This window comes from Euprymna scolopes, chromosome 9 (assembly GCF_053919585.1).
Source record: "Euprymna scolopes isolate OS-2025 chromosome 9, ASM5391958v1, whole genome shotgun sequence".
Lineage (NCBI taxonomy): Eukaryota > Metazoa > Mollusca > Cephalopoda > Sepiida > Sepiolidae > Euprymna > Euprymna scolopes.
This window is the reverse complement of record NC_136490.1, coordinates 136,308,456-136,329,335: the sequence shown is the minus strand read 5'-3', so window position 1 is coordinate 136,329,335 and position 20,880 is coordinate 136,308,456. Positions and strand designations below refer to the sequence as shown.

The window sequence follows — 20,880 nt, the reverse complement described above, 5'->3', positions numbered from 1 at the left end:
ATTTTCACCCCAAATAAGGCACATTGCCACTCAGGTGTAGGGGGCTACTATCATGGTCAGCAACTACGGGGGCACTATGTAGGGATTTGGGCAGCAAGATGTCGGTTCACGTTGCACTTGAACTTCTGCATGTCAGTACAGTAAGGGAAGCATGATCCTGGAATGGAATTCCAGAGTCTAGCGGTTCTGGGGAAGAAACTACTGAAGTAGAAGGATCTTTTGCATCTAGGGATCTCTACTGTGTGGGGGTGGGATTTAGCTGCCTGTCGGGTTTGTCGAGGGTGTCTGCGACGTGGGGGCACAAGTGTCTGCAGTTCGTCAGAGCACTCACCATTAAAATACTTGTAGAACAAGCAGAGGGATACAACGTTTCGTCGATGGGACAGAGGCTGAAGCTTAGATGCCAGTTCAGGGCCTATCAGATTGGCGACTCTTTTTTGAACCTTGTCTAGGAGCGAGAGACTAGTAGTAGACGCACAAGCCCAGATGTGACAACAATACTCCATACATGGGCGAATGGTGGCCTTATAGAGATACAGGATACTTTCAGGTGTCAGTAGTTTTCTAGCACGGTAGAGAGAGCCTACCTTTTTTGCAGCGGCCCTGGCAATGTTTTCAATATAATTGTTCCAGCTCATGTTTCCTGTGAACGTTAGGCCAAGCAGTTTGAAAGATGTACTCTCAGACAGGGAGTCACTGGCCATTGCTATTGGTGGCAGAGAAGGTTTCTTGTAGTTATTGAAGGAAACCAGTTTGGTTTTGGCAGCATTGAATGTGACCATCCATTTATGTCCCCATTCCATTACAGATTGGAGGTCATCCTCTAGTGTTTTTGCCATTTCTTTAGATATGTGTTCATTTGTTTTCCTGTCATGCCTTTTATAGAGTGTAGTGTCATCAGCATATATACCCATCTCAGAGGCAATTTTGTCAGGGAGGTCATTAATAAATATCAGGAACAATAGAGGTCCAAGAATAGACCCCTGAGGCACTCCCGCATTTATATCACACTGTTTAGATGTTCGACCGTCGAGGACAACCTGGATTTTTCTCTTGTCTAAGAAGGATTCAATTATGCTAAGTACACTACCAGTGATACCGTATGATTTAATTTTCCTGAGGAGACCCTTGTGCCATACCCTGTCTAAAGCCTTAGATATATCTAGAGCTACCGCTCTGCCCTCCCCCGCTTTATCTAGTGAATGGTATATACGTTCAGAGATTACAGTGAGAATGTCAGCTGTGGAACGGGCTTGTTTAAATCCATATTGTTGGTCAGTCAGAAGTTTAGCGTCTGTAAGGTGCCGGACTAGAGCATGGTTAATTATGGTCTCAAATATTTTGCCGAAAAGTGGGAGGAGGCTAATGGGGCGATAATTTGATGGGTCAGTTCTTTCGCCAGAATTCTTGAATATTGGTACCACAGAAGCGGTTTTTCAACAGCCCGGAAAGCATGATTCATTAAGGCATTTGTTGAAGAGTTTGGAGAGAACTGGAGTTACTTCGGCTGAGCACCTTTTTAATAGCACAGCTGGGATGAGATCAGGTCCGCATGCTTTGGAAGTGTCAAGATTTTTTATGATAGCATGTACCTGAGCAGGGGTGATTTTTAGATCGTCTAGCGTGGCGTCTGTCTGCAAAGGAAAGTCAGGCAGGGGGTGGTTGGTAGGGTCCAGTATGGAGTTCGAGGCAAACCGGCTGGCAAGCATATTAGCTTTGTCGGTTGCTGAGCAAACAACCTCGTGATTGTTGGTTAGTGGGGGAATTGTTGATTGTCCATTATTTACTATACTGTTGTAGATTTTCCAGAAGTCACGATTTCCTAATTTTTGTGCTTCGATGCGTTTTTTAGTGGTTTCAGTAAATTCTCTCTTAGCTGTCACTATTTCTTTCTTAACGTTATTTCTCGCTTCTATGTACTTCTGTTTGTTTGAACTGGACTTATGTCGGTTAAATCTGCGGTATGCATGCTGCCTTTGAGCAATGGCAGTTGCGCAAGTCGAAGTAAACCATTGGGGAGAGTGGGGCTTGCTATAAAATTTCTGCACGGGAACATGTGCTTCCATTGCTGTTTTGAACCATTCAGTGGTCTCATTTGCGCACTGTTCGGCAGGAAGAGAAAAAATATTTCCGCATGGGACATCTCTGATAAGATCTCTGATGGCTTCCCAGTCAGCCTTTTTAAAATATCTCGTTGTTTTGAGCACTGGCTCTTCAGTTTTGGGTCTAGAATTTAGGGCGATTTCTACCATTATCACTGCATGGTCAGCGTTCCCGAGTGGGCTGTTAGCATTTGTTGTACAATCCTCGGGAACTGTAGTCAGAAACTAGATCTAGAAGTGATGCTTGTTATTCTTGCTGGTCAGGGAAACGGGTTGGAAACGTAACCATTTGTGATAGGGAGTGAGATATAGCAAAACTATGTGTTGTGCTGCCCGCTGCATCTGTGTGAGTAGAGAATCCAAGCCAGTTTTTCTGGTGAACATTAAAATCGCCAAATACATGGACTTGGGTGCTATTGTCAAGGGAGAATGCTGTGTCTATACTGTCGGAGACTTTGTTTATTATGGTGCAGTCCTGGGTCGAGGGAGAGCGGTAGAGAAAATAAAAGTAGCTAATGTTGCGTTGTGTGTTTAGTCTAAAGCACATAAAGGCTTGATCGTCTGTTTCTAGGTTTGTTTCTCTAGTCAGGGGGAGGGTATTACGAATGTAGACTCCAAGTTCGTGCATATGTCTGTCAGAGTCCTTACGGCAGAGTGGGAGATAGCCAGGCATGTTAAAGTAGTTAGAGGGGATGGAGGAGTGTAGGTTAGTCTCGCTTAGTGCTAAGATATCCGGGGTATTTGTTAGGAGAAATGCTTCAACATCAGCTAAATTAGTTCTAAGCCCACGGATGTTAGTGAATGCAAGCCTCAAGGGAGGAGGCAAGTTGAATTTGTTTGTCCCTAGGCCTGGTTTAAGCTTATTTTTAGATTTTAGTGTCATCATGTTTTTAAAGAGTTTCAGTAAGGTGAGGGGGAGCTGAACAAGAGGTTATGCAGGGTATCAGACATGCAACACAAGTAGACCAATTGGCTGACCTTTCTTCAACTAGGACTGTGGCCTCGGGAAAGCCCATCGGGGATGAGTGCAGGGTCCCTTTCCATGTGCGACATGGCACTACAAACAACCCGATATTATACAACTATTGATGGAGCAGCCGCTCTAAGCGCTACCAAAGAGTTAGGGCACCTGTACTACCAGTCGGAAACAGCAGCCAGGAACTGTCAATCCGGTACCCTCAGCCCATCAGAAGAAGATCACCCCAATCTAATTGCACAGGCATGCGTGGTACTCAAGCACTCCCAAGTGCCCAGTTATGAAGGGTGGAATGTGTCGGGAGTGGGGGAACAGCATTCAATGCCCTAGACAAGAAACAAGATCTACCACTAAGTGTTTTGTTGATTCACCTGTGATAGTGTCTCTGCGCCTGACTAATAGGCAAAGAAGGAGTATGGAAGCCGGCGATAGACAGGGCCTATCTACTCCTTAAGCAATTTAGGTTTGCAGACCGGTAATTTGTTTGAGTCACCAGCTCTAGGAAGGTTGTCGTCCAAGACGGGAGAGGCCTCCCTCCCCTTTGGTTTAGTTTCAGAGTTTTCCTTTTCCTAGACGGTGATCTGGGAAGATCTACTGGGTCCATCAGCCCTGAGAGGGTTTGCTCCGCGCCTGGGTTCTACTCCAGGTATTTCTGCGACCCCGCGTGGTTAGTTGGTGTTACAGGGTTAGCTTGTAAAGGTTATTTATCAATGAATAGTTACACTCCTTAAAGAGATTTAGGGGCATGCAGTGGAAACGGTTTTGTGGGGAGGCTTGTTTGTTAATGTTACAGGGTTAGTTTGTAGAGGTTATATATCTAATGAATAGTTACACTCTTCAAAGTTATTTATGGGCATGTAGTAGGAGTAGTTTTGGAGGGGAGGCTTGTTATTTTTTTTTATTCCATTTTCACCCCAAATAAGGTACAGTGCCATTACTATTGGAGACATAAGTTGCAGGGATACTATGTAGGGGGTTGAGCAGCGAGATGTCTTCACATTACATTTGAACTTCTGCATGTCAGTACAGTTGGGAAAGCAGGAACCCGAAAGGGAGTTCCAAAGTCTAGCGGTTCTGGGGGAAGAAACTATTTGAGTAGAAGGCTTTCTTACATCTAGGGATATCTACTGTATAAGGGTGGAATTTTGCTGCTTGTCGGGTTTGTCGGGGGTATTTTCGTTGAAGGGGTACAAGGGCTTGTAGTTCGGAGCATTCACAATTAAAATATTTGTAGAACAGGCAGGGGGATGCAACATTTTGTGACAGAGGTTGAAGCTTTGATGACAGTTTAGGACCTATCAGGTTGGCGACTCTCTTTTGAACCCTATCCAGAAGCGAGAGACTAGTAGCAGATGTACCATCCCAAATGTGACAACAGTATTCCATACATGGGCGAATGGTGACCTTGTAGAGATACAGGATACTACAGAAAACTAAAATTTATAGATAATGATACTGAACTTCACCCTGGCACCCGAACGGGGACTTAGAGGACACAACCTGAAGCTGTTTCATCAGAGATTTCGTCTGAACCGGCAAAAAGCCCCAATTTCCATCCACATTTCGGCTCCCTGGAATAGACTGCTGCTTGAGGTTGTCACCGCACCAACACTGGATCAGTTCAAGACAAAGTTGGACAGGTGCTGGTCAACTGTATTTCCGACTGTCTAAATTCGCAACACTCCTCCCTCCCTCTCTGTTCTCCGTTTTTTTCTCTCTCTCTCTCTTCTTATGCCCTTATTAATGGTGACAAAACATGTAATCTTTTAAAGAGAAAACATTAAGCAGTTTTTAAATTAAAAATAAAATACATTTCAAAGTAGATGAGTATTTTCTGCTGAATACCCCCAACCCACAAAAGAAAAAAAAAATTAATTCTACTTTTTTGGGATAATAAGATGATTTTAGAATCAGAATTCAAAATTTTATCAGAAGTGAGAATTTAGAACAGAAATCGATAATTGAATAGGAATTGGGAAATATATTGCAATTTTACCATCGCAAGGCAGAATAAAGTTTAATTTTTTTTAGGTTAAATGTTATTTAGGTATAACTTTTAAAATCCAAGCAACATGATTTTATAGATTAGTGTAAGGTTTGCGTTAAGCAAGCTTGTTTTCCAATCCGACAGCGTGTCGCCGTGAACGAATGTAAACACATAATGGCGATTCGCCTGTCCTTTTATAAGGGGGATAACTCCACTTATGCAAAGTCTGAGCGAAAGGGAGATAACTCCTTTCTGGCCTCTACAATTAGAAAAACAAAAAAGATGCTGGTAGGGTTAGGGTTAGCATTTCTTTAAAACTCTCAAATTTGTATACTCACCACAATCGTCCTACTGTCAACTACTTTAGAGTTTTTCACCGTCTCAATAGTGGTTTTCCGATAAACAAGCTGCACGACTGTTTCTTCCACAATCTTCCTTTGTAGAACATTCTGGAGATTCTATAGAGAGAGAACATATATTTTAAAAAAGAGAGAATAAATTTTTAAAAGAGAAAAAGAAGGAATATATTTTTTTTTAAAAAAAAAAAGAGAGAGAATATATTTTAAAAAGAGAAAAAGAAGAAATATATTAAAAAAACTATTTAAGAATAAATATATTTAAAAAGAAAAAGAGAGAGAATATATTTAAAAAAAAAAAAAAAAGACTCAGAGAGACTATATTTCAAATTTTAATAGGGAAATCAAAAGAAAATGTTATTTTTAAATCACAATATTCTTAAAACCAGCTAAAAAAAATATTAAATTCATCAAAATTTACCCAAATGATTTCATCCACAAAGTCATTAAACTAGCCCCTCCTCAAGGTCGGAAAAGACAATGCAGAGGTCAACTGAAAACATGGCTCAGAACACTGAAACATGATACTGAGTTGATCCTTGGTTCTCGCCTCTATGGGGTTTGTCACTGAAACTATGATTGACTAACTCTTGTATATGTTAGTCCAGCAGACTGTTGTGCTTGGTCAGCATTTGTTTGGGACGTGGAAAATTCACTGGATGGAACCAGCCCAACCGCTCCAAGATGAATACAGTAACAAGTGCAAGTAAGTAAAAGATATATTGAATTAAATTATTATTATTATTATTATTATTATTATTATTATTATTAGACACTAGCTGGGCACCTGGCATTGCCCAGTAATAAAATGTTTAAATATATTTTAATTCATGCGGATTTCGTATACATTAGTATATTGTACTTAATATATCGTAGTGATTTTAAAAGTAAAAAATAAAATATGACTTGGGTGCCATCAGCTAGAATTGAAACCAAAACACTTAGCGCCCCTATCTTAGTCGTTACTGTTTGAGCTATCATAGATGGATAAGAAATAGTTAAAAATGAATTGACTTTAAGATGTAATTATATATTTGCATATACATACAAGAATACTTTAAGTCAACTTACGCCTGCCAAGTTCCAATTTTTTTTAATTTTCATCCCATAGCAGCAATTTTTACCGGCTAAAAACTCATAAAAGAACGGTTCATGAAAAATGCAATCATTTGACCTGCCTCACGTCACTCTGCGACCTTGCGTCTCGGAGGAGATGCACTTTGAAAAAATGGAGACAGACGGACAAACAGACATAGTGAATTTTTTAGATTACTAAATTAAAAGAAAGATATTGACCCTTTTTTTTATATTGTTACGCATTTGAATATTAAATTTTTTTTAACAAAGGTAAAAATGATATATGTTTTTTTTTTTAAATAATCATTTATTTACCTCAGACAGAATAAAGCAATCTTTCGTCTTAACAGGCCTTCATCATGCAGCTTTTATTTCTTAATCATTTTTTGTCCTTAGAAATGACTAACCAAAAAATGTTGCTAGATAAAGAGCTACTAGGCTGAAATCTTATCTGATTATATCTTTGAGGTAAATAAATGATTATTTTAAAGAAAAACCAAAGCATATATCATTTTTATCTTTCTTAAAAAGAATTTTGATATTCAAATGTGTAACGATATTCTAAAAATAGAATAACAAGACGGTAGGAAAATAAAGAAGACGAACAGGTACAACGGAATGCAATAATAAAAAAAAAGTTTTTTTTTAATAACAACAAAAATTTTAAAAATAACAACAAAAATAAAACATAGCAGTAGTAATGGTAGTGGTGGTGTTGGAAATATCCTCACTGAAACTCGACAAGCTATAAAGACATGAAATAACAATAAATCCCACTTCATTAAAACACGGACATTTCTAAAGTGTTGGCCCTATTTTTGATTACAATCAGTACCCAGAGGAAGAAAAACAAACAACAAAATAAAAATACAACAAAATATTCCAGATGATAAAAAAAAAAATGAAACGTAAAAATCCGTTAAAAAAAAAAAAAAAAAAGATGCTAATATCTTTCTTATAACATTATTCTTCAGGTCAAGATCACAGTGTAGTATCTGTTTTCATGCTGCACTTCGCCTTTTCTGTCCTCAGTCAGTGGAAGGGAAATCTTTCATGACTGAGACAATTTTTATTTTTGTTCCTATCCAGAGTACCTCTTTTTGGGGAGCTGGACCCCCCCCCTTAAAAACTGACCTTGTGTCAAACCCTACCCTCGTTATGAGCAAGTAAATAGGAACATTATCACATGTAAGTCACGTGTTTCACTTGGAAAGGAGACTTTAAAAATTGTCTAATTAACATCTCAATGAACTACTGCTCACAAGATTTTCGGTGCTTATTTAAAATTAAACCTAATTTAAATGATACCAATCTTGTGAAAATCCGTCACCACTGTCGAAAGTTTTTACAAGACATACAAACATACATACACACATTTAAACAGATTTTTGCCCTTTATATTATTAGCAATACACATGAAAAAATTAAAATTAAAATACTTCAATAATGATAGATAGAAAGAACTTGATGAGCTAAGAAAGAATCTTCTTACATTTTTAAAATCCAATTAAAATTTAAGAAGTTATGACTATTTTTGTGCCTCACACGTTTGGATATTTTTCCCTCTTTAAGACCATATGCGTTTCGTCACATTTTTTACACTACTTTTTCAGTAAAAATGCTATATCTTTGTTAAAACACAAGATTAAGCAATGAAATTTGCTATGTAAGTGTATTTCTGTGCAAGGAATCACAATATGCTACTGAAAATCTCCAGAAATTAATAGTTTCCAAATAATCTACAGTAAATGCACATAAATATGCTGCAATTCGTTAAAAATGCCATGTATCCATTAAAAGAAAAGAAGTTTGAGAACTCAAAGCTGAATTGTAATGCATTTTATGCACAAATAACTGAAATCTAAATCTAGGACTGTTTAAAAATGAATATACTGCAATATTTCTTTGATATTAATGTCGATTAATACCTTTTGTAAACCCCCCCCTCACCCATCTGACCACCTCTCCAAAATATGTGATTCTACCTTTGTAGACAATTACGTAAGAACACTTTGAAAAACTTTAATGAAAGATAAACAAAAATTATTTTGGAATTTAATGTAAATGATTTCCCATCTTAAACTAATCCAGCGTTTTGGGGGAGTTAACCTATTTTTTTCTATGATAGATAAATCCTGGGAGTTTTTTGTTTTTTTGTTTTCTAAAAGGTGATTATGTGTGGTTTTATGAGGGTCTTGTGCAATTATGAAGAGGTGGGGAGACTGCCACTCTGACTTTGGGTTAATAATAGGGCTAAGGGAAATTGTTTTAGAATTTAGAGTGACGGTTGATTTCACATAAATTTAATGTAAAATAATTCACTATTTCAAAACCATTCTAGCGTTTTAGGACAGTTAACCAATTTATTTTTTATGGGAGATTAATCATGTGCATTTTTTTTTAAGGAAAAGTTTTCTTTTTGACGCTTATGTAGCTTACAGAGGAATTTTATTTGGTGAGGAGCTCTGCCCCTTGGACTTAGGGTTATTGTTAGGGCTAAGATTTTAGGAGGAGGCTTGCTACTTGTACCTAAGGTTAAACATAAGATTAAGCGAGTTTTTTTTTTTTTGTTAAGAGTGTTTGACATCTATTGTGAAACTTTACAAGAATTACAACAAACAGTCAAAAATAAATCTTATTCAGAAAACGTGATCTTTGGTAGTACAAAGTATTTTTTCTTCCACCTATTTAAAGATTAAAAAAAAAAAAAAAAAAAAAAAAAGGTACTTCTCCAGTTTATTGCTTAAAATGGAGAAAAGGGAAAGTTTTTCATGAAACGTATACATATATATTTTTATTATTAAAAACAGAAAATGAAAATGACATATTCATAATTATTTAAACTGGGTGAGTGCATTTGAAAAGCAAAACATTTCTTGTATAAACATGTATCAAAATATAATTGTAAAAACATTTATTGAAAAGTCTCTTTAAGAAAAGAAAATTTTAATAAAATACTTTTGTAATTTTTTTGTTATTTATTTCCTACTTCGCTCATAGTTTAAAATACTGATTTCTCCCTCTGATTTTAATGACAGGTTCCCGAAAAAAAGGCATCTCCATTTCCAGCAATAAACTGTAGAAGTACCAAAAAAGCTTTTTGCCAAAGTTGAAAATGAATGAATTTTATTTTTATTTTTCATTACATTTAATGTCTTTTTCTCCTGTTTTTGTTCCTTCTTCGACAAATATTTAAATATCGATTTTGCATTTTTTTTTTCTATAATCGGGTAGAAAAGTTTCCATTCAATAATAATCTGCTAAAAACATGAGACGAAAATTGAAAAAAATATAAAGGATTGGTACCGCTCGTACACGTGAAGCAAAAAAAAAAAAAAAAAATCATATTTCACATCTTCTGTTGTTTAAAGTGAAACACAATATTTTTTAAATTTGACTATCCAATTTTTTTTTAATATTTATATGGTTGATAACAAAATTGCTCTAATTAAACATGTAAGAAATTTTTTTTGTAACCAGAATTTCAATTAAAAAAAAAAATCGATCTGGAATAAAAATTAACAACAAAAAAAAAAAACGTCTGTTTACACCAGGCCATTGCTGCTGCTGCTGCTATTATTACTAATACTACATTCAAGCTAAAAACGATTTTTTTTTCCGATATCATGTTTTTAAATTGCTACATACCACAAGACAAAACAATATACTATTATTCTTTCAATGGATAAACATAGTAAAAAGATTGTTTTATTTAAAAGTGGGTGTCCAAAGAAAATTTTTTTCAAAATTTTCCAAACTCGGTATGTTGAAATCTTTATTTTAACACAACAAAAAAATGAGTACTTAAATATATTTTGGACAGCCGAAACTATTAAAATTAACATTCCTTCTGGCTAGTTTCCAAATTTCATAAAAAAATTCTTACTACAAACACGATACGGACATTTATAAATCAGGGGAGGTTGTTACAAAATCTTACCGAAAATGCTGTTTTATGATGTTAACATTTTTATTACTTTATTTGCTTAAAACTCTAAAATTATATAATGTATGTTATTATTTATTAATTCATTTGAAAGTATATTCATTTCTGAACAAAACGATGGTATTTTGAAAACTTAAAGTACTTTGGTTTTTAAAATATGACGATTTTAGCAGAACCCCCTTGAAATCTGTGATTATCCAAAGCGTTTTAACGTCCATGGGTATCGCTAATAATATAGATTAAACCTACTTTAAAACAACTAAATTGCAGAAAAATCTTTAAGAACAAAGATGCCGTATTCCAAAAATTATGTAAATTGATCAAGTTCTTTTTTTAAATATAGAAAATACTTTTTTTATGGTTTCTAGCAATTTTAATAGGAAATTGTAGCTATCATAAAACTGATTTCGATCTTGCTCATCCGAATTGAGCTGTCTTCTTATTTATAAATCAGTTGATTTATCTTTGAAGGTGTTTGTTTAAAAATGCCTGTATATTACCACACTATTGAACTGAAAAATCTAATGGAAATTTAAACTAAACTGTTAACCAACATTTTCATCTCTTAGGCGATATGTCCATATGAAATTATTTTTTTCAGAGATATTAAATAAAAGAAAACAAAACATCTTTTGGAAAAAGATTTCTTTTAATTACTTAATTTTAATGATTTTTTTAAATATTTTTTTTAGATTTTCCTTGAAAAAAAATGACAAAAAAGGTTTGTTTTTTTTTAATTTCTTTTGAAATTTTTTTTTTAGATTATGTTGTTTTTTTATTTCCCTTGAAAAAACATGAAGAAAAAGTTTTTTTTATTTAAGATTTCTTTTGACATTTTTTTAGATTTATCTTTTATTATTTGGATTTTCTTTAAAATAATATAAAGTAAAACATTGGTTTTTAGATTTCTTTTGATATTTTTTTAGATATAATTTTTATTTTTTCATTTTTCTTGAAAAAGCATGAAGCAAAAAAAGTTATATCTTTTTAAATTTAATATATAAACAGCTATGTCTGTCTTTCTGTCTCCATATTTTCAAACTCTATCTCCTACAAAACTAAAAGTCATAGAGGGGTGCTAGGAGCCTCAAATGATTGGATTTTTTTTTACAGATTGTTCTTTTATGAGTCTTTAGCCGGTTAAAATTGTTTTTAAGGGGTCAAAAATGGGTCAAAATTGAAAAAATTGTTAAATATTTTGTGCATTCATCTTAGTTTATTTTTAATTTTTAATCAGTTCATATGCGTGTCACGTTGGTACAGTATTAACCTCATCAGTTTTGAATGCTAGTTTCTGTTTCGATTCTTGCTGATGGCACCTAAATACTTTTTTTTTTACTTTTAAAATACGAAATCTAGACAAATTGAAATATCATATTTAAGCATATTTTACACCTGGGCAAAGCTCCACCACCCCATAATTCTTAATCCCTTTTCTTTTCATTATCACTTTATTTTTTGTTTCAAAACAAACACTGATTAACTCACATTTAGTATAATAGCCAATGCTTGCTACATTGGCAATCTTTTAAACCAAAGCATTTCAGGTGAAAACATTATTACGTACTTACATATTATGACAAAATTAGTATAAATTCCAAGTATTACAAAAAACGATCCTGTAGAAAAATAATTACAAGTAAAAATAGAATTTATCAAATTATTGAGTTTTATCAAAATGTGGAAGAGTTGTGTGACTAATTCAGTATGACAAACAAGGGAGATAACTCTTCACTAAAATTGACTTAAATAAACAGTACACCATCTTTAAACACAGTATCTGGGAATGTAATTGTGGCATTTTTTATTTTATTTAAAATACTCCTAACACATCTATTGAATTACTTTCCATAATTTTGGAAATGTATACTAATTTCGCAATGACATTTAAGTACATGATAATGTTTTCACCTGAAATGCGTTGGTTTAAAAGATCATCAATGTAAACAAGAACCTAATATTCACATACATACATATATCCTAACAATAATCTTATAAGCAATTAGTTTTTGGTGTGGTACTTGATTAGTTTAATGAAGACATTAAAAAATTAAAATATTAAAAAGAAATTATATTTTACATATTTGTTATGGAATAAAGTTTTCATATAAAAAAAAAAAAAGAATTACTTAATTTGATCAAGCAGTTTTTTTTTTACAGGGGAAAAATCATCTTGTGGCCATTTTGTTTATTTAGCAAATGAGAAGGAGTGACAAAGGACAAGATGAAAAATGGATTAAAAAAGTTTTTTTTTTACAGGGGAAAAATCATCTTGTGGCCATTTTGTTTATTTAGCAAATGAGAAGGAGTAACAAAGGACAAGATGAAAAATGGATTAAAAAAGGACAGAGAAACTCTGTAAAATAAGTGAAAAAAAAAAAATATATATATATACTAGCAAAAGTACCCGTCGTTGATTGGGTTCAAAAACAGCCTACAGAAAACAATTGTCTAGTTGAAACCACTATTAATAATTTCCACCACTCTTTATCTGTGCCTAAACCTAAACATAGATTCCATGAACAAAACTTCTTTCTTAGAACTGTACATCTGTGGAACTCTGTTCCGTTTTCCTGCTTTCCAACTGATTACAATATGGTTGTCTTCAAGTCCATGAACAAGTTCTTGATGAGCCATCCCCTTAAGTAATCCAAGTTAACAAATTTCCACTATTAACGATTACTACTAACGATTTCTATGACAATGTTCCCATTGACTACTGTACACTCATTAACCCTTATCCTCGAGTGGCTTCCGGGCTTTGATAAATGGTGACTCCATTGTGAAAAAAAAAAAAAGAAAGAAAAGATTAATGAAATTTGTACAACAGTTTTTGTAAGTTTGAATTATGTTGAGTTATCTCCCTTTCACTTTTTTTTTTTTTAGATTTTGTTTTTTAAAATAGCATGTAAGTTAGTCACTACTCGGTTAGCCATAAAATTTGATTTTCTTATTAAAAAAAAACTATTTGATCAATTTTCATGATTTTTGGAATACGATATTTTCTTTCCATCAAGGATATGCGCATTATACAGATATTTTTTAATTAAGTTTTTTAATAAAGGAGTGATTCTAGACAACTACTTTACATTTATAGTAAAACCATATATGTACTTTACCGTGAAGAGGGCTTGTTGTTTTTGAAAGGTTTTGTTGTTAGATGGTTGAGTGCTGCTATCACTAGAACAAGATGATTTAATCTGTTCCGTTTGACTGTCCTTCTTGGGGAAGAGTGTTTCAATATCTTTATAAGACGGAACCTTTAGGAATATAGGGTCATCTTTCAAGAGCTTCAGGGTGGAAGACCTTTTCCTCAGAGGCTCAAATCGGATACGATGGACAGGACTTTTATAGTCTTTACGAATGGTTCGACTCAGGCTGCTTAAAGTACTTTTCTTTTTTCCTATCGTTTTTTTCTGAGTCCGCTTTTGTGAAACTTTGGAGAAAACCTATAAAAAATAAAAAAATTCAAGAGAAATTTTTTTTATTAAATTAAATACACATACCAAATTCCAAAAACATACATTCCCTGATCATTTGAAGAAAATTCCTTGATTAGAAAGAATAGAATTTAATGACAGTACAAAGGGAATATTGCCACTTGGAATGTAAAGGGCTATTATTTGGTCTTATGTTTAACAGGAGACGCTAAGGAGTTGAGCAGTGAGATGTCTGTTCAGATTATATGGTGTTTCTATATTATAAAAAAAAAATATTGAATTTAAAGAAAAATAAATGGCACCTATGTAATTGTCATGTCACAAATAGTAAGATATCCAAAAATTATGGAAAACAATAAAGTAGAAAAATAATCTATATATATAAAAGCGAAAATCTATGTATGTATGTATGTATGTATGTATGTATGTTTGTGTGTATGTTTGGATGTCTGCTAAAAACTTTCGACAGACGCGACGAAAATTCACAAACTCGGTATCACATCGAAGCTCCATCTTTCGAAAAATTGGCCAAAAACATTAACTTTTTCACCCTGAAATCGACAATTTTCGACATGGGGAGGGGGGGGGGTGTCAACAGAAACGGTCCTCTCGTGACAATGACCGATTCTACGCATGCGTCAGATGACGTCGTGACCTGATTTACTTTAAATAGTTGAAAAACCGAACAAATTTCATGTACATCGCTTTAGCTCAGTTGGTTAAGGCCTTGGTTCATTATCTAAAAGTTTTGGGTTCGAATCGTGGTGTGAGATGGTTTTTTTTTTCGATTTTTTAAATTTAAATATTGAACTAGTGTCATTTAAGCCATTTTTCATGTAATGTTCGTTTTTCTGCTTTTTTTTTTTTTTTTTTTTTACTTCGCTTAATTCTTAGTGACACCCAAAAACACCCGGTTACCCACCGATTTTTTAAATTTTAATATCGAAACAGGCTTATTTAAGCCATTTTTCACATGTTCGTTTTTCTGTTTTCATCGTTCGTTTTCCTTACGTTAGTTTTTTTTGTGTTTTTTTCCCACTTAAGTGTTAACGTTGTTTTCTTTTTTTACTTCGCTTATAACAAACAAACCTACGTCGTCGTTGTCGTCGTAACGCTCGACGACTTCCGGTCGCGCACCTGTCAATTTAGTTCTTAAATAAATTCAAACATCTTTCACTAACTCATTCTGGCTGGCTGATTTTATTTTTTAAACTTCGCCTCAGGGCTTCGGGTTCGATCCCCCCCCCCCCCGGGTTATTTTTTATTTAACACCACACACACCTACAAACACCCGGGCAACGCCGGATACCCCCGCTAGTCTATAATATAAATCTCACCTATCTGTTTAAATATATGTATGTATGTTTGTATGTCTGCCTAAAACTTTTGACAGAGGCAACGGATTTTCACGAGATCGGTATCATTTTGAAGCTAGACCCTTTGGACGACAAATATTGAAAAACTGGCCAAAAACATTCATTTTTTCACCCTCAACGGGACACTTTTTATAGGGTGATGTCGCTTTTTTTGCCAATATTTTTGAAAGTCATTCCTTCTTTTCGATTGTCTAGCCTTAATTTAAACCTACGTCACTTCCAGTTTGGTAATGGACGCAACAGCAAACACGTCATGTTTTTTTTTTCACTTTCTTTTCCTCCTTCACAGTACAGATTCAAGCCTGTCTGCCTTCTACCACTTTTTTTTTTTGCACCCAGGCTAATTATTAATGAAAAACTATTTTCGATAAAGTTTATATAGAGGAATAAAATTTGTCTGACATCTTGAATTACGTTTATCACGTAATGTAAACAGGACTTAATTATTTCCCCTGTCAACTTATGTCTTTTTGTAATAAGCGTAATGGTGATTTCACAATTGTTTTCATTAATAATTATTTTTCTACTTCATTGTTTTTCGTAATTTTTGGATATGTTACTATTTGAGATATGACACTTACATATATACCATTTGTTTCACTTGAAATTCAATATTTTTTTGTTATTATAATATAGAATCACCCATTACATTTAAACTTCTGTATGTTAGTATAGACAGGAAAACAAGAAGCAAGGAGGGATTTCCAAAGTCTAACAGTACGAGGAAAGAAACAATTAGAATAGAAATATATCTGGCATCTAGGGATCTCTACAGTGAAGAAGTGGGATCTTTTTGTTAAACGGCTTTATCAGGAGTATATACGTTAAGGTTGTAACAAATGTAATGAGTTCATCAAAGCACATTGCATTAAAATATTTGTAAAACAGGCACAGGGTGATGGGATAGAGAGGCTCCTTCAGTCTTTGACAAATTATGGATACCCACCGTAGGGGTGCCTGCGCATGAAATTTTTGTGGCAGGAGGTACGCAACCTCCAACCACCCCTCTCCTGAGTCGAAATTGTTAAATACCAGTGGTAAGTGTATAGTATGTTCTGGACAACTGGAAACAAATGCTGAGATAAGTGGAGAGCACATACAGCACCTAGAATTCCCAAATGGTCACCCATTTGGTGCTAACCAGGCTGAATGTTGCTTAACTTCGGTGATATGACAAGAACCGGTGTGTCAACGCGATTATAACATATGATGGGATATAGGTTAGAGCTTACAAGACGTATTAGATTTGAAGCTCTTTTGGAACTTTTCTAATTGTGACAGTTTGCCTAAAATTACAATAATACATCTACAAATATAATTCAACAATGCCAATTCATCTATAAAAGAAAATTCAACTACAACAGTACATGCACAAATACGATACAACTATGACAATTTGTGTACAAATACAAGTATATCGGTATGTCTACAAATGTGATTCAATTCTGATAATTTATCTACAAACATGATTAAAGTACAACAATGCATCTACAAAACTGATTCAACTATTGCTATTCATCTAGAAACAAAATTCAACTTCAACAGTTTGTTCAAAAATACAATTCAACTACAAGTGAATCTACAAATATGATTCAAATACAACAGCACGTCTGCAGATATGTACAACAATTTGTCAACAAATAAAATTCAACTACAACAGTACATATACAAATACAATTCCACTATGACTACTATATATCTTCAAATATGTACAATAATTCAATCGCAACAATCCATATAAAAAACGATTCATCTACTAGACTACATAAAGCATAAAATATGTTGGGATTCATGAAGAAACAGGATGTTCACTCATCGGCTGTCACAGACAAAGTACATAAACGTGTCACTATGCATAGGCTCGATGCACCTATCCAGTCAAAAAAAGAAAAATAATAAAAAGTAATTAGCCAATGGAAGTGGGGCATGATAAAAATAAAATTTAACAATCAATGTGTCTGTGGGAGCCGGTAAGGAGAAATAAAAACCAAGTCTTACCTTGTATTATTTTGCAAGGTGATGACATATGAAAATTAACTTTTTTTGAACATGCACATTCAATCTAGTCTTTTGTTGATGATAAAAGTTATTCAAATCTTAAATATTCATAGTTTGTGTTGTGTTAATTGGAGTTTTTATTTCCTGCTTTTTTATGTTGTAATACACAAACAAAACTATAAATGTAACATAAAACAATGAATTAAAAAAAAAAAAACACTTTACCTTTGACCTGCGTTGTTTCTTTTTTGATTCATCTGTTTGTATAATCTTCGGTTGAGAGCTGATAAATAAATAAGGGTCATTGCTGGGACCAGCCACAGAGGGTGGTGGCTCAGTTTTACTTTTAGCTTTCCTTGAATCAATGACATTATATCTAGCAACACTTGACGCAGCTGTATGCTGGTGGGGTTGTACTGTTTCTACCGAGGCCTGTCTGTGTTGGCTGGCACTTGTTTGGCTGGGGTATAAAGCCGATGAAGTTGCAGATATTTCCGATATTCTTCGGTCCTTGGGTTTAATCTTAATAAGGCTTTTTTCATCTGTCGTAATCATTTTAGAATGTTCAAACTTAGGGTTTGCTAGAACTGAAGAATTAGAAACTTCCTTTGAATTTTCGCTTACTTTTTTGGATGCCTCTGCTTGGGATGTATAGATTTCAAATTGATGGTTCTGGCTTAGCATTATCGTACTGCTCCCTTGGGAATGCTGCGATTCTTTAAGATAACAGACGTTTGGTTTACTGGGAAGTTGGATGGCAGCAAAATCTACTTCCATCTTTTCAGGGGAAGCAGTTTTTTCTGAAACGTCTTTGTCTTTAAGAGAATCATTTCCCAAATCTTGGTTTTCAGAATTAGGAGAGAGATGCTTCAAAGGACTTAGCTCCTGACTTTCAGACGGCTTTAATTCTTGAGATTCTATGTTTGCAGGTGAAGAGTATGGTAAGGTTTCTTCACTGACGTTTTTACTAATACCTTGTTTGAATTGATGAAATCCTTCAGGATATTTTCTCTTCAGAGTCGATAGTGATGGTTGACTGGTTGAAACCGCTTCTTCCTTTTTGACATGAAGATTTCTTTCTTGAGATAAAAACATGACAGGCTGGTTCAAAGAATCTTGATGTTTAGATGGAGATCCAACATTTTGGAAAGTTGTGACTGGCCCAAGAGGAATTGCAATTAGTTCTGCAGGATTTATTCCAGCATTCTGACTATCTACAGGAGATGTCAGGTTTTTACTAATCAGCAAATTGTTTGAGGGATCCTGGATGGCCTGATCTGTTAGCAATGGTCTTTCTGATACATTATCTAATTTTCTAGGTGAATGAGCAAGTTGTTTTAGATTGGTCAGATGTGTTAGACCAGAATCCTGACTGTACGAAGATTGCTTCATATCACAGAGTTTGGATGATCGAGACACTTTTGGTCCACTTGGCTGACTATGAGAAATTATCTGTAGAAAAAAAAAAAATTTTTAAGCATAAAAATAAATATCCAGCAGATGGCAAATTAAATGACTGATATTTTGTCTTTATTAATCGAAAACTTTTACAAAGTGGGATCTGGTTTTGATTGATAGACACAAAAATATAGAGAGAGAATATGAGGAGTTGGGATGGAGCAAAGGATAAGACGAGAGAGAGGATAAGGAAAATAATGAAGAGGGATTAGTCAGTACAGGATACTATATGTATAGATGCTTGTGATGGGTCTTGAAAGGGGGGACTTTTTCAAAGTGAGATCTGGTTTTGCTAAGCACAAAAATATGTATACTAGAGAACTTGAATGCCTACTAGACACTGTCCTCGAGTGTCTAGGGTCTCTCTGTACAGGGGTTTGCCAGAACAATCTGGTATGAGGATACTTTGTCCATAGAAGTAAACTCTGACCAAATATTCAAAATCACATAGTATTCGCAGCCCAAATAAGATCTCCTCACTACGGCTACCCCACAGCTTTTCCGAGGAATGGTGCACCTTCTCCAAGTGATATTACCTCAAGTAATAGCACGAAGCTGGATACTCCACCAGACTAGATGAATTCTTGTCCTGGAATCCAGTAAGATCAAGAGACCAACATGAAAGATATACTACAATGTATAAAAATGGTTAATTGGGGAGAGGAAAACTATGTTCTCAATTTCTTTAGTAACTCAGTGTTTGAGAGATAAAGAACGTTAATGGAACATTCGAATATCTATGTATCTCATAGACTTCAAGTGTTAGCCCCTGGTTGTGGGTCCCTTGATTTCTGAGAACTTCGACTGAAGTAAAATAAAAAAAAAGAGAGAATATGAGGATTTAGGATGGAGGAAGAGGTGGGGTGAGAGAGAGTGAAGCAAATAATCGTCAATAAAGAACACTATATAATATATATATATATATATATATATATATATATATATATATATATATGAGCAAACAGTTAATGAAATATGTTAAAAAAAACTTTGAAATGAGTTAAAAACATATTTAATCTGAAAAGGAAACACTAGATAAATGGATAGTCCTTAATCCGCGGAGCTTCGAAGAAATACTCTCCTTCTCATCAGAGGGTAGGAATTAGCAAAATGCGGGATCGGATTTTGCATGTAGAAGTATTTGATGAAACAACAAATAAGTCAAAGATCTTCCTCTGCTTAACTTATTTTTTTTTCAAGTAAGATCTTTGACTTATTTGTTGTTTCATCAAATACTTCTGCATGCAAAATCCGATCCCGCATTTTGCTAATTCCTACCCTCTGATGAGAAGGAGAGTGTTTCTTCGAAACTCCGCGGATTAAGGACTATCCATTTATCTAGTGTTTCCTTTTCAGATTAAATATGTTTTTAACTCATTTCAAAGTGTTTTTTAACATATTTCATTAACTGTTTGCTCATATTATAAGCTCTATTTCCTATTTGGTATTATCGAGCTTTTATATCTGGCTGAGATAATTTTATAAATATTAATTCTTTAATATTTATAATTTACTTTAATTTTACCATCTTGGATCATTTTGGTAAATTCAATTGTAATTTTCATTTTATATATGTATATATATACATAGCTGCTTAGGATGAATCTAGTAAGGAGCTAATGAAGAGGGAGGAGCAAAATCTTATTTATAAAACTCACTATATCTGTCTGTCTGTCTGCCTCCATATTTTCAAACTCTGTCTCTTCCGAAACTTAAAGTCACAGAGAGAGGCCTCAAATGATTGCATTTTTATGGACCATTCTTTTATGGGTCTTTAGCTGGTTAAAATAGGTTTTATGGGGTGAAAAAGGAGTCAGAATTGAAAAAATCGTTATGCATTTCATACATTCATCTTAATTTATTTTTAATTTTTAATCAATTCATATGTGTGTCACGTTGGTATAGTGGTAACATCACCAGCTTTGAATGCTACAGTTTTGTTTTCGGTTTTGATTTTAGCTGATTGCACCCAAATACTTCTTTTTTTACTTTTGAAATCACGACTCTATAATAATATATATGAAATCTAGACAAATTAAAATATCATATTTAAGCGCATTTTTGACCCGGTAAAACCGGGCGCCATATATACCACTTATATCCACTATATGATATGCACAATTTTCCTCCTACTCCGCATTAATTACTGTAGTTCTCCTATCTT

At 34.2% G+C, this 20,880-nt stretch overlaps 1 protein-coding gene across 6 annotated transcripts in view; it reads right to left on the bottom strand.

Moving 5' to 3' along the window:
* LOC145284860 (uncharacterized) overlaps window positions 1–20,880 on the bottom strand; it is a 172,066-nt gene that overhangs the window by 71,917 nt on the left and 79,269 nt on the right. For all 6 annotated transcript variants that reach the window (XM_080133860.1, XM_080133859.1, XM_080133861.1 and 3 more), the window contains 3 exons: window positions 17,484–18,710; window positions 13,564–13,893; window positions 5,404–5,523 (listed from right to left, as the gene is read on the bottom strand). In XM_080133860.1, coding sequence (XP_079989986.1) covers window positions 5,404–5,523; window positions 13,564–13,893; window positions 17,484–18,710 — 1,677 coding nt within the window. The remainder of the gene's footprint in view (window positions 1–5,403; window positions 5,524–13,563; window positions 13,894–17,483; window positions 18,711–20,880) is intronic.